A 13,095-nucleotide genomic window follows, 5' to 3' on the forward strand; every position below is an offset into this window, starting at 1 on the left:
CACCAAATTTATAGCAATCAATTAAATTATAGTTTTCAAACGTTAAAATAAAATGTTCATGTCAGTGATTCTACACTCACTATGGTCACTTCTTGTCATTTTTACATCTCGGTTCTTGTACTTTACTAAATGTAAAGGTTCATGCGGCAAAACGAAGCTTTAAGCATAAGCAATTGCGAATTCATAAAAGAACTCCCTAAGTGGAAATTTCATTCATAAACAATGACAATTGAGCTGCAAGCATGAAGCAACCCAGAAACAAAATTTCATTTTTATAAACAAAATGGAAAAAGGAAGAGATGCCAATTGGTTTGTGTTATAGCTAGCTCCTCCTTGGTCACCCCTCCCCCCTACCTGCGATAGAAAATTCCTATATTTGGCCCTCCAATTTCCATAGATGATGATGTTCAAGCCTCACCCAAATTCTGCAATGTTAGTAGTGACGCTATCAGATTTGAGTTGAAGTTAGTTGATTACCCCAAAAGCCGCTGGTCTTCTTTCTGGAGCTCCCTGAGCTGCCTCTTTGCATAGACCGTGAAAAAGATCACTGTACCCACAATCATGCCGAAGCCAACCAAAGTTACTGAAACGTGGGGCGCAGCAGATGATAGAGTGTTCTCTTTATGCACAGAAGCAAATGCCCTTATCAAAATTCCCCTACAGAGACAGACATCCATCCATACAAAGAGTTAGACAGCATTATTCCTTTTATTTGGAATGGCTAACAACATATGAACATGTCAAAATGAGGGGAGAACTGAAAGAGGATTACGTAAGGGTCATAACTATTGGCTAATAAAACCACCAAATCATTTTTGACTAAATGCCACTGTGCCCTATCATAAAAATGTTTTTGCTGCAGATAAATGAAACAAATAAAAGAGATGACAATGAAAATGTAAGGTTTCAGAAAGGGCTACAAAGAGACAAGTGGAGCATAATACTACTAAGAAAATGTCCAACAATTTAACACGATGGAACCAGAGCTAGCCAAACCAATTGCAGTATTCACAGTATGGAAGAGAAAGTGAGGGAGAGATGGAGACCCTACGTATAGATTGAAGTAATTATATCGAATTGCATTCCCACCAAGGATCCAAGCAAGTAAGGCCAGTATTGAACCTCTGTTGCCACAGCACAATAGTTGTAAAGTATGTATGGGAATGGAGAAATCCTTATTAAAGCCACTGCCTTAAACTGGTGAAACCAATTTCCTCCACCAGCAGCTTTTAGAACAGCAGCTCTCTTTGGATACTTTTCTAACCACTCCTGCAAAGAATCAGAAAACACTTAACCCCAATTAGCACAGGTAAAGCAAACACAGGTACATAGAATCCAACTTTGACTGAAGGACAAGGCACATACTTCAATTCTACGATGGAAGAATGAACCAATGAAAAAGGGGAGTGATACTCCTATAGCTACTCCAGATACTATTATCATATACCCAACAACATAACCAAACGACATTCCAGTCATCCACATGGTAGGTGAAGATGGCAAAAAGAAAACAGGGAATAGTGCTACAGAAGCAAACATCAGAGCAGCTAACACTGGAGGACTGAATGTCTCTTCCTCCCAGCTTATTAGGGGAATAATCACCTGGAAAATACAGTCATTTCGTCAATGAGATAATCAATTCAACATTATAATTTATCAATGCACTATAATTCCATGTTGTATGTTGATAATAAAATACAAGAGTTGGCACTTGGCAGCATTGAGAGTGAACAGTGTCATAATTTCAATCGGTTGATTCTTTTAACAAAAGAAATTGAGGTGAACAATTGAAATTGCCAAGGTTCTGATGACCCAGAGCAACCCGATATGATTTCAATACAAAATGAATGAATGAAAGCAAGCAAGCCATCATCATGTGAGGTAGGGGTGTGTATGGGCCGGGTGAAACCGAGTTTGATGTGACCCAGACCCGATCCGAAATATATACTGGGTCTATTTATTAGACTCGAACCCGGCTCTAGACCCGATGAAACCTATACACTTTCGGACCACGATTATACCGGATAAAAATTGGGTGAAAACCGGGCCGTTAACATTATATTACCTTGATACCTTTTTGTAAGTTAGCATGTAAAAATATTCAAATTTCCAATACTCCAACCATTATTTGACATGGTAAAATTCACTTAGAAAAATATAACAAGAACCAACTCTTCTCTAAAATTAAAGCATAACCATAATCAATACCAATATTGTCTAATAACACCAAATATTTAAATCAATACAAATAACACAATATTATGCATTAGTCTAAAGTCTTATGCATTTTAAACATAAAACATTAACTTATAGTCTTATATATAATGACTAATAACACAAAATATTAAGATTTACAATAATTAAATTCTACATAATAATAGCCATCATCCATCACTAATAACATAAAATATTAATTGTGTATGATGACCGGACTACCGGGCCGATTTCGGGTGACCCGAGTTATGGCCCGAACCCGACCCGAAATAATGATCGAGTCTATTTTTGAGACCCTTATCCGATCCTAGACCCGATAAAATCACACCAAATTAGCCCCTAAAGTGTTCGGGACTGGACCGGATCTTCGGACTGGACCGGACCATGCACACCCCTAATGTGAGGTTTGTAGCTATTACCTTATAATTATTATACCATGCAAGCATGCATAACGAAACCATAAAAGCAACACAATGAAATAACAGAATCAAAGATAACAAACACATATCTAATGCGAACAATTTTTACACCGGAAAAAAGGGGGAAAAAGCCCCCAAGGATAGAAACGGCGCCAAGCGTGATGATTGGAGGGGAAAAAAAGGAACCTTTTCGATGAAAGGAGGTCCAAGCCATTTGAAAAGGAAAAAACCGGCGATCGCTAGGCACGTGCAAGTGACGGACAATTTGACTAGATACCACACAGGGACGCCAGCTAATCTTGACGGAGGAGAAGGGTTCTCCTCCTCTTCCTGTGGGCTGCTGCTCAATTTGACGTAATCACCATTGTCATCATCGACATGGATTCGGAACGTAGGGCTCGGATCCACCTCCTTTACGTAAGTAGCGTCGTCTTCGTCCTCGCGATACGTCATCTCAATCGCAGAAGCAGAAATCCGAATCGAATTATGTGAGGTGGGTCGCAAGCTTCACCAGGTAGTGAAGGTGAAAAGGAAAGAGGAATGCTTGGCGACCCGACCCGAATCGAAAACGGCTTTTTTGCTCGCAGAATGATAGAAGGGAGAGAGGGGAAATGAAACCTGACGAAAAGAATAACGATAGAAAACCGTTTGAATTGAAACAGGGACGATGTCGTTTTGAAGTCGCGTGGCGCGTCGCAGGACAGCGACATTTTAGTGGAATGTTGGATGGAGGGTGATGGAGCTTTGTCGCGCATTAACCGCTCATCACTACGTGTAAGCAATTAGTTTTTTATACGCAAATGGTGTGGTATACGTTAACTCAAATACAATTAGTTTTGACAGTTATATGCAAAACAACGTGGCCGTTAAATTAATCATCATTCATTTTTTATCTCTCCCCAAACTGTATTAAATCAGCCAACTGTTTTTTGTATCTTGCGTAATATGTATTATTCTATATCGATATCGATAATTAATTTTTTTGTGTATCTGAAGCATAATTATTTTACAAGTAATTATTCAAATCAATTCTCAAATATTTTAAAGTGAATATTTTAGTTTTTAATAAAATTAATATATAGATATATCTTCAAAATTTATTTCAACAGATAAATGAATTTTCAATTTATTTTTCGACAGAATAATTATCTAGATCAATCCTCAAAAATTTTATATATATCCAAAAAATCCTTCTAGTATCGCTCTATCACGTCTCAATTAATGTTGTAAACTCTTTACGTCTCTTTATGGGTTGTGATACTAAAGTAGAATGTGGTATGAGAAACTTTTTTCTTTTCTTCTTTTTTATGATCAGTATACAACTTTTAATTATAGTTTATTTGTCAAAATCCTGGACAATAAAACATGCATTTTGTTAGTTTATGTCGATGACATCATAAAATTCTGCTGCTCAAATTACTTCTATTAAAAAAATTTCAGAATGCAATTTTAAGATTAAGGATCTTAGTATACTGAAGTATTTTCTGGACATTGAAGTTGTTCACTCTTCAAATGGTATTTCTCTTTCTCAACATAAATATTGTCTTGATTTATTAGATGATTCTGAATTATTTTGTGCTAAATCAGCTGGCTGTCGTTATGGATAGTACTGTTAAGCTTTACCAAGATGATAGTCCTCTTCTTTTTGCCGTCTTGTTGGCCGGTTAATTTATTTGACCACTACTCGACTAGATATTATGTACGCCACCCAGCTTAGCCAGTTCATGGCCTCTCCTTCTAAGGCTCATTGCAAAGTTGCACCGCGGGTTTTTTGCTATCTCAAGAATAGTCCACGCAAATGGTTGTATTTTCTTATAGACTCTACTCTTCAAATGTGGATTTAGTAATTTTGATTGGGCCAAATGCTTCGATACCCATTATTCCTTAATTGGCTCCTGCTTCTTTTTGGGGATTATTTAGTGTCTTAGAAAACTAAGAAGCAGACCACTATTGCTCGTTCTTCTAGAAAAGGCGAATATTGTGCTTTGTCTAATACAATTTGTGAGTTTCTATGAATATTAAACCTGCTGCAATTCCTTCACATTACTTGGGTAAGACCTCCGGTTCTATTTTGCGATAAATAAAGTGCATTACGTATCGCTGCCAACCCGATTTTTCATCAAAGAACCAAATATCTGGAGGTTGATTGGCACCTTGTTCGACAAAAAACTCAAACGGAGATCATGAAATTACTTTCCATTACTTCCTCACGACAATTGACAGATATTTTTATCAAACTTTTGTCTATTCAATTGTTTCATGCTAATCTTTTCAAGCTGGAGATTCTCGATATATACCATCCTCTAACAACCAGGACGGACCCACATACAACAAAGAAGGGGCATTTGCCTAAAAAAAATTAAAAAAAATACTAATACTTATATATATATATATATATATATATATATATATATATATATATATTGCCCTTTATTATATTATGTTTGTCCTAAAATAAAATATAAATGATTTTCTTGTATTTTATGTTAATTTTTTTTGTTAAACTTAACATATAATATAACACCCTACCACACTTAATCTTATGCTTAAGTCATAAGACTGAGATAGCAATGTATTACGACCTCTAAAAGTAAAAATAATATATATAGTAAAAAAGATATTTAACTAGGAGTCTTGAAAAACGGGTAAAACAAAAATGCAAAGTAAAAGCGCAACGCTCAGGAAACGAGATAACTTGCGTGCGAAGAAACCGAAAGTCACGAACATAATATAAAGAGAAACTAAGAGTAGAGAGCCAAAAAGATACATAATAACAAGCTCCTAACTCATCCTGAGAAGCCAAGGCTGGCCGGAGAATATTTACATACATATATACATATCCCAAAGCCCAAAATACATAAATAAAATCCTAACTCTCCATTAGCCTCTAAGAGGAACAAAATAACAAGTCAATCGGAGAGAGTTAAGTATATGTATATACATAAGCTATATATCAAAATAAACCCAGGAACTACTCCGTCTCAGAAGTCCAGACGCCTACCGAGAAGCCTCTCGACCTCCATCTGAAAAACACAACACAGTATGGGGTGAGAACCGGAGGTTCTCAACATGGTAAAGGTGCTACGCATATAAGATATAAGGTCCTGGGAATGCCAGAGGCAATCCTAGAACGCCGACACTCAAATTATAAAGTTTAAGATATTAAACAGAAACCATAAGAAGTGGCCTTCTAAGGGTTCCAAAACTTAACTAAAACTCGACCTAAACACTAGACCCTTCTATCCTTCCTCCGTTCCTCTATCTCCGGTGAATATGCATAGACAGATAAGCAAACAAGGCAAACACAGGTAATTTACAGGTAATGCAGATAACAATTATAACAAGTAGCAGATTGTAATCACGTAGGCGAATCCCAAACAATTCACAAGCAAGCAATTCAAACAATATGCACATGATGCATGCCTGTCCTATGGTTGTTGATATCAACTGTCGGTTACGTAGCCATCCCGACATGTCCTCAAGCTCAAAAAAACATCATGGGGAAGAGAACACCCCAAACTCAATAATATCCATGGGTGGAGACCCAAGCTGACATGGGGAGAAGAGACAACACCCCAAGCTGACATAGGAAAAATAATACCCCAAGCTCAAAATATTCAATCATTTCTCATAATTATCATTTTCATTCTCGATACTAATTCATGTCTCATCTCATCATTCTCAATTTCACTTAACTCATTGATCATACATTTTATTATCCTTGATTAATTAATATCATCAATTCTCAATTTCTTACATTATTCTCTTACTTGCCTCATACATTTCATAATACTTGTAGAAAATCAATCATTCAAGCCTTAGCGTCAGAACTCATTCATACATGTACCTCCTTCTTATACAATTCATCATTTTTAACCTTTACTTCATTCCCAAGTTATCTCTATTTCCTAGCTCTAAATTATAACTAAGCTTATCATTATGTTCTAGGGCTAAAAGAGTAAAACTAGAGGTTTGGAGGTTCAAAATTGAGTTTTAAAACACAAAATACCTTTGCTGAAAACAGGGGAGTCACGCGTACGCGTGAGCGCGCAGATGGCCCATTACGCGTACACATTCCCTTATTACGCGTACGCATGCAAATCAGGCAGTAGCATTTGTCCACGAAGGGGGTATATGCGTACGCAAAAGTTCTATGTCACGCGTACCTGTGGACATGCGTTTTTCCAAAAATTTCACTAAGTTTCAAAAGCTGCAGAATTTCCGTTTTTCACCTCAAACTTCCGACGCACATAACTTTTTCGTTTTAAATCATTTTTCCTCCGTTCTTTGAACGGTGTAAACTTCACGGACCCAATTTTCATACAAAATAAGTTTGAAATAATTTGGGAATCCGAAAGCCAAGTTATGGCTCGTCGAAGTTCGACCAAAAACCAAATTTTACAAAAAGCTTCAAACCTCATTTTCTTTTTAAAGCTCATTCGAGCCCAATTCATCATACCTATAATCATCAATATCATATACTTTTGACAATATCACAATAATCTCTTCAATCCTACCATTTTTCAATTTAATACCATCTCACTTCAACCTAAACTTCACAAGTTTATCATCAAACATCAACAAACCAACCTATATTTACATAATGCCAAAATCACAAGTTCTTCAAACATCATCACCTCATCATTCATCATTCAAATACCAACAAAACCAAGTGAATACCACACATTCACAAACCATATCATTATTACTAAACATCCAATACACATAATCATTTCTGCTTATCCTAAGGTTCTCTAACCTAAGTTTTCACACGACATTATATATTATACACGTAAAACCTAAACCATATCTTGGCCGATTTCAACGTATTAACCAAGGCAAATCACAAGGCAAAAGGGCAATGCTTCAATCACCAAGATTTAACTCCAACTCTACCAAGCTCTCAAATCAAGCTTCCAATGATTCCAAGAATCTCCATATCATGCATTCATACACCTAACACATATATATATACATACATATATCCAACAATTTAATATCCAACATAATCCAAACAAGAAAAACTAGGGTTTAGGACTCTCACCGTGCCCATGGACTAAATGAACTAAATCTGTCAAGCTCCACAAGCTAAATTGAACCTAAAGTACCAAATTAAACAAAATCTCAACATGGGTACCCTTTAATTTTGAAAATTGAGGGATAGAGAGGCTGGGGTGAGATTGAAGCTTACCTATGAAATTGATCCAATAGAATCGTAGAACTCGATGCGGTAGACGCGTGGCCGCAAACGGTGCGGCGATCGGAACTCGGATGAAGAAATTATGGTGGATTAAGGTTGTGGTGAGGGTTTGGAAGCTCTCTTCTCCCCTTGGCTATTCAACATTGGTTTCTGCTGAAATGGGGAAGAAGATGAGCTTGGGACTCATTTATTTGATGGGTTCGATTGGGCCTACAGGTTCAGTTTGGGCTCGGTCGAACCGGTTTGGCCCGTTCGACCCAATCTTAGACCAAATTCTTTGAAATTAGTGTCAAAATTCTCGTTTTAAAGAGTTCTATCCTATTTTAATATAAAATTTTTATTTTTAATTTTTCTTATTAAAATTTAAATTATTAACTAATTATATGCTAATTTAGCGGAATTTACATATAATAATAATTATATTATTAAATTTGAGTTAGTATAATAATAAAAAATAAATAAATAAACTAAAAAAATAGCGATAATTTTTATTATATTAGTTAATTTATTATATTAGTTAATAATTAAATTGAAACTTAGTTTTTTAATTAAATACAGCTTAAATTATTAGTAATTTTTAAAAAATTATTTAAGATAAAAATATATTATTTACATATTAATATACTATATTAATATTTATTATTAAAATGGTCTTGATTATAGTAATTATTTGGTTAAAAATTTTATTTATACCATAAAAACTATAATAAATAGACTTAACAGTTAAATATGAGATAATAAAAAATAAAATAATTATTTAAGAATATATATAGAAAAACAATATTGTCATGTTAAAAATAAAAAAATTATTATAAATTATTATTTTTATTATTTTGAATATTATACTCTATGTGTGAAATTATCTTTTTATTATTTTAAAAACTATAATAAATGATTGTGTGTATTTTTCTAGTTTTTATCAACATGTATAAATAGTTCTAATTTAAAATTTTAAATATATCTAAACCAATTTGGGTTGGTCAAATAAACAGTTTAGTCATCCACTTAAACAAGTATTGGGAGTTCGAATTTCGTCTTGTATTAACAACTCGTTGACCAATTGCAAACTCTTATTAGGTAGCATTTGTTCTGAGGTATTAAGATAAAGACGGAGAGATTGAGACTCACTATCATATTTGTTGGTTCAGACTGGTACTAAAATTTATGTCTTTGTCTCCAAAATTTCAATATTTCACACAGGAGACTAAAATTTCTAGAGATGGAGACTAAAACTTTAATAACATTTTATACTTAAAATATCCTCATTTCAATTAATTAATTCCAATTTTACTCTTTGTGCAAATTAAATTAGAGTTTCATTCTTGTTTCAATTTCTGTCTCCCATTTTGCACCAAACAAAATATTGAGATTTATTTCAATCTCTATCTCTTGGTCTCTGTCTCTCCGTTTCCGTCTTTCCGTCTCTATCTCTTCACCAAACACTATTATATAGAACTCAAATTCATGACGGATTAGTTCATAACTTATTAACTATTGTAGGAAGCAAAAAAATAAAATATATCTATACCTAAATTTTATTATATTTTTGTTTCCGTTATAAAATTTGTCTGGGTCCGTCACTACTAGCAACTATCAGAAGTTACAAAGAAGTTTAAAATTCAAAACTTTATTGGTTTGTTAGTCGTACTTTAAAATTCAAAATTCTATTAATTTATTTTATTTTTGTGTATCATTCTTCTCTATTTTAAATTGAATAAGAAATACAGTTATATTTACGTACTCTTTTAATTTTATTACGTACTCTTTCAATTTTATTAAATACTTTGATAATTTCTTTGGATTAAGACATATAATGATAGAAAGATGTTTTAATTTCGTAAAGTCAATGAGACAGCTTATCTATTTCGACTGTTTTACTATTATAAGCGACAAGACTTTGTTATTGTTGTTGTTATTCTGTTAGTTTATTTTGTTTTTATGTATTATTTTTTTCTATTTTAAATTGAATAAGAAATATAGTATTCTTTACGTACTCTCTCAATTTTATTAGATACTCTTTCAATTTTATTAAATACTTTCATAATTTCATTGGATTAAAGCATATAATAGTAGAAAGATTTTCGGATTTTGTAAGGTCAATAAAACGGCTTGTCTACCTCAACTGTTTTGCTATTGTAAACGATAAGATTTTATTATTGTTGTTGTGTTTTTAATAGATTTTCTATTAATTCAATTTTAATTTTTTGTTTCTAGGTTCGTCCACTTAACAAGTACGAAGTGTCCCAGAAGCAAGCTGAGGCATTGACAGAAGCTATATGGACGTTGTCACTCATACAACAGATAATATTTGGCACTCAATCACGAAAAAAGTAAGTTATTTAATTTTTACCTGCTTTAAAGTTTATTCACTGGTTTAGTATTTTTTTTTTTTTTTTTTTTGAAAAGTGAAAAATTGTCTAATTTTAAACTAAGTTAAATTATTTGACAACATTTTAACTTTAAACCAAATTAAAATTGACAATATTTAGGTAAAAATCTTTTATTTACATTGAATGGATTGATAATTTTTTTACAAATTTCTTTCCTAATTTAGAGGGAATTTATGATTGAGATACAATAACAAATGAACAGATTTACCTGTGAAACGACGGCAGAACAAAATAGAGTTTGATCAAATATGCTATGGGTACGGTGGTGTCCCTTTTTGAAATTTTTTTTATAATAAATTAAAAAAAATATTTCAACTTTAAATATTAATATACGTTTAATTGACTAATTTAAATTCTTAAATTTGGACAATAACAACAATTATTATTATTTTTAGAGTACATAAGAATACACAAAGAGTACATAAAAATACATAAAAATATAAGAATAAATCATATTTTTTTAAAAAAAAAAAAATAATTTTTTTAATTTATAATAAAAAAATCGTACTTAAATATCACTTATTTTTATGTACTTTTCCAAATACATATACTGATATTTAAAATTAAAATAATGTTTTTAATTTATTATAAAGAAAAATCACCCTCCCTACTGTTAGACTTACATACTTAAGTTGGAAAAATATTAGAAAGTTAGTAGGATGTTAGATACTTAATAGGATTATTCTTGTGTACAAATTATCAATATATATTTTATACATTTAATTTGTGGTTGTTTGGAGGGACACGTGTTAGTTTTCATAAGTGAACCAATAATGTTGGGAAAGTTTGCAATGTTAATGATATTTTAATTGTTGTATAATTAAACTGTAATGAAATATATGAAGTTAGGTAATTTTAACGTCAGTGACCCTCAAGTTACAATATTAACCAGGAGTTGAATTATTGACTCACGAATCTTTCTACTTCTTTAATATTTTTATTAAAACAAAAATTAAAAAATAGTTTTATAAGCTATGCATTTTTCACTCATTTTTAAAATAAATAGACACCAAAAATAAAATACTCATTTCAGTTAAAAATAAAAATAATATTTCTAAATTATAATTAGAATTATTTCCTGTAGTATATGTTAAAATAATCTGTTTGATAATAAAGGACATAAATAAGTTATAGATTTTATAAGAAATTTAAATTGTTAGAATATACTCTCTAATTTTTTCGTTAGTATAGCTGTATATAATAATTAAAAAAGTTTATTTATACTTCAATATCAATTTTTTCCTTTAGAGAATAAACGAAATAAATATGTGAAAATATTGGAACATCAAAACTGGAAACTATTTTATTTATCGATTATTACTAAATTATAATTTAATATTATGTCATGGGTAAAAATAATTCATTATTCAACAGATTATAACCAATTTGAAAGTGAATCTTAAACCTTGATTAAATAAGAAATATTGGACTCTTATATTAAAAAAGGTACTGTAAAAATTTTAAAATGTGAATCAACAAAAGTAATATTGTTGATTTGGAAAAAAAATTATACTACAAAAAAAATTTATTTGGTGTCAAAAATTGATGAAGATGTAATTTGAACCTAAATCTTTTTTATACTATATACTCTTCTTGTTGTTAAATTACGGTATTTTTTGTTATTTTGTATGCTAATTATTAATCATACAGTAAAATTATTATAATAATTTTTTTAGATATTATTGTAATTTACATGCACTTCTATTTAAATTAATTATATTTTTTATTATTCATAATTATTAATATAAATATTATTAAATATGTATAAATAATCAAATTTTTATTAATTACAATATAATTTTTTTATGATTATATGATATTTATTAATATTATCTTTCAATAAATACTATAATATATAATAATATAATAAATATAAAAGTAGTTTAATATAAAAATAAAATTAAAAAAATCTTTATCATAAAATTTTTTTACAATTTTATATACTTATTTAATAATAATCAAATTATAACTTGTTGATTATAATTTATTGAAACTTAATTATTTTTAAAATATTAGTTAAGATATGTGTTTTAAATTTTAATTTTATGTTTTTGATTATTTTATATTTTTTATTTATATAGAACTAATTTTATCGATTTAATTAGTGACTCATCAATTGAACCAATAAACTAATGAACTAATAATCTAATCGGTTCAATTCTTATAACTATGATAACAATCCTATCATTTAACAACATAGATCACTTGATAATAAGGTATTTAATTTTAAAAAACTTTTATTAAAGAGTTAAAAATCGTCATTTCTAAAAAAAATTACAAAATTTGCTATTAATAATAAACCTATTAACAAATGCCTTTTGTGACACTTTTTAGATGAATTCTTTTTGTTAAGCTTAGAAATACATAATGATAATATGTTAACAAGATTTTAGTTATAAAGTTTAATCATATATATCCGATAATTGATATATTAATACTACAAAGTTATCCAAACTATTATCATTACTATTATAATTAAATTGATTTAATTTTTATGTATTCTAATGTAATGCAAATAATATAAAACTATAATACCATTATAGAAATATTTTTAAAAGTGTGGTTGTTGATTGTGAATATTAAAAATAATAAATTTTATAATTTGGTTTAAAGTTTAAAATTTTATCCCCTAATTAATTATGAGATATATAAATTAATATTAATCAATTAATACAAATATTTGTGTGTTTTTTAAAATCTGTATTTCCAAAGCCGCTAGCATAATCCTATCTACCTCATTCCTCTAATCAAATGCTTAACTAACTAATGGTAATAAAATATTCTAGCAAGATATTTTTCTAACTTACAGCACCTCACTTAGATTGTGACTAAAATAGAATCTCTATAAAATTTGTATAAATTTAGATCTGTA

The 13,095-nt window shown here is 30.5% G+C and overlaps 1 protein-coding gene across 1 annotated transcript; it reads right to left on the reverse strand.

Moving 5' to 3' along the window:
• Window positions 1-180: 180 nt before the first annotated feature.
• Window positions 181-3,397, reverse strand: LOC112749571 (uncharacterized). Its single transcript, XM_025797864.3, has 4 exons — window positions 2,820-3,397; window positions 1,366-1,602; window positions 1,052-1,269; window positions 181-657 (listed from the first exon to the last, which is right to left on the reverse strand). The coding sequence occupies exons 1-4, from the start codon at window positions 3,084-3,086 to the stop codon at window positions 474-476; spliced, it is 906 nt and encodes a 301-aa protein (XP_025653649.1). The 5' UTR covers window positions 3,087-3,397; the 3' UTR covers window positions 181-473.
• Between the last annotated feature and the right edge of the window lie 9,698 nt (window positions 3,398-13,095).

The sequence above is a fragment of the Arachis hypogaea genome, chromosome 15 (genome assembly GCF_003086295.3).
Source record: "Arachis hypogaea cultivar Tifrunner chromosome 15, arahy.Tifrunner.gnm2.J5K5, whole genome shotgun sequence".
In the NCBI taxonomy this organism is placed as follows: Eukaryota; Viridiplantae; Streptophyta; class Magnoliopsida; order Fabales; family Fabaceae; genus Arachis; species Arachis hypogaea.

Bases quoted from the DNA above. Each gene is read 5' to 3' on its own strand.
- LOC112749571 (XM_025797864.3), bottom strand. From the start codon at position 3,086: ATGACGTATCGCGAGGACGAAGACGACGCTACTTACGTAAAGGAGGTG. The intron at 1,603-2,819 runs GTTCCTTTTTTT...TGTATTTTCCAG, and splicing joins GACCTCCTTTCATCGAAAAG to GTGATTATTCCCCTAATAAG. The intron at 658-1,051 runs GTAGGGTCTCCA...CTGTCTCTGTAG, and splicing joins ATAATTACTTCAATCTATAC to GGGAATTTTGATAAGGGCAT.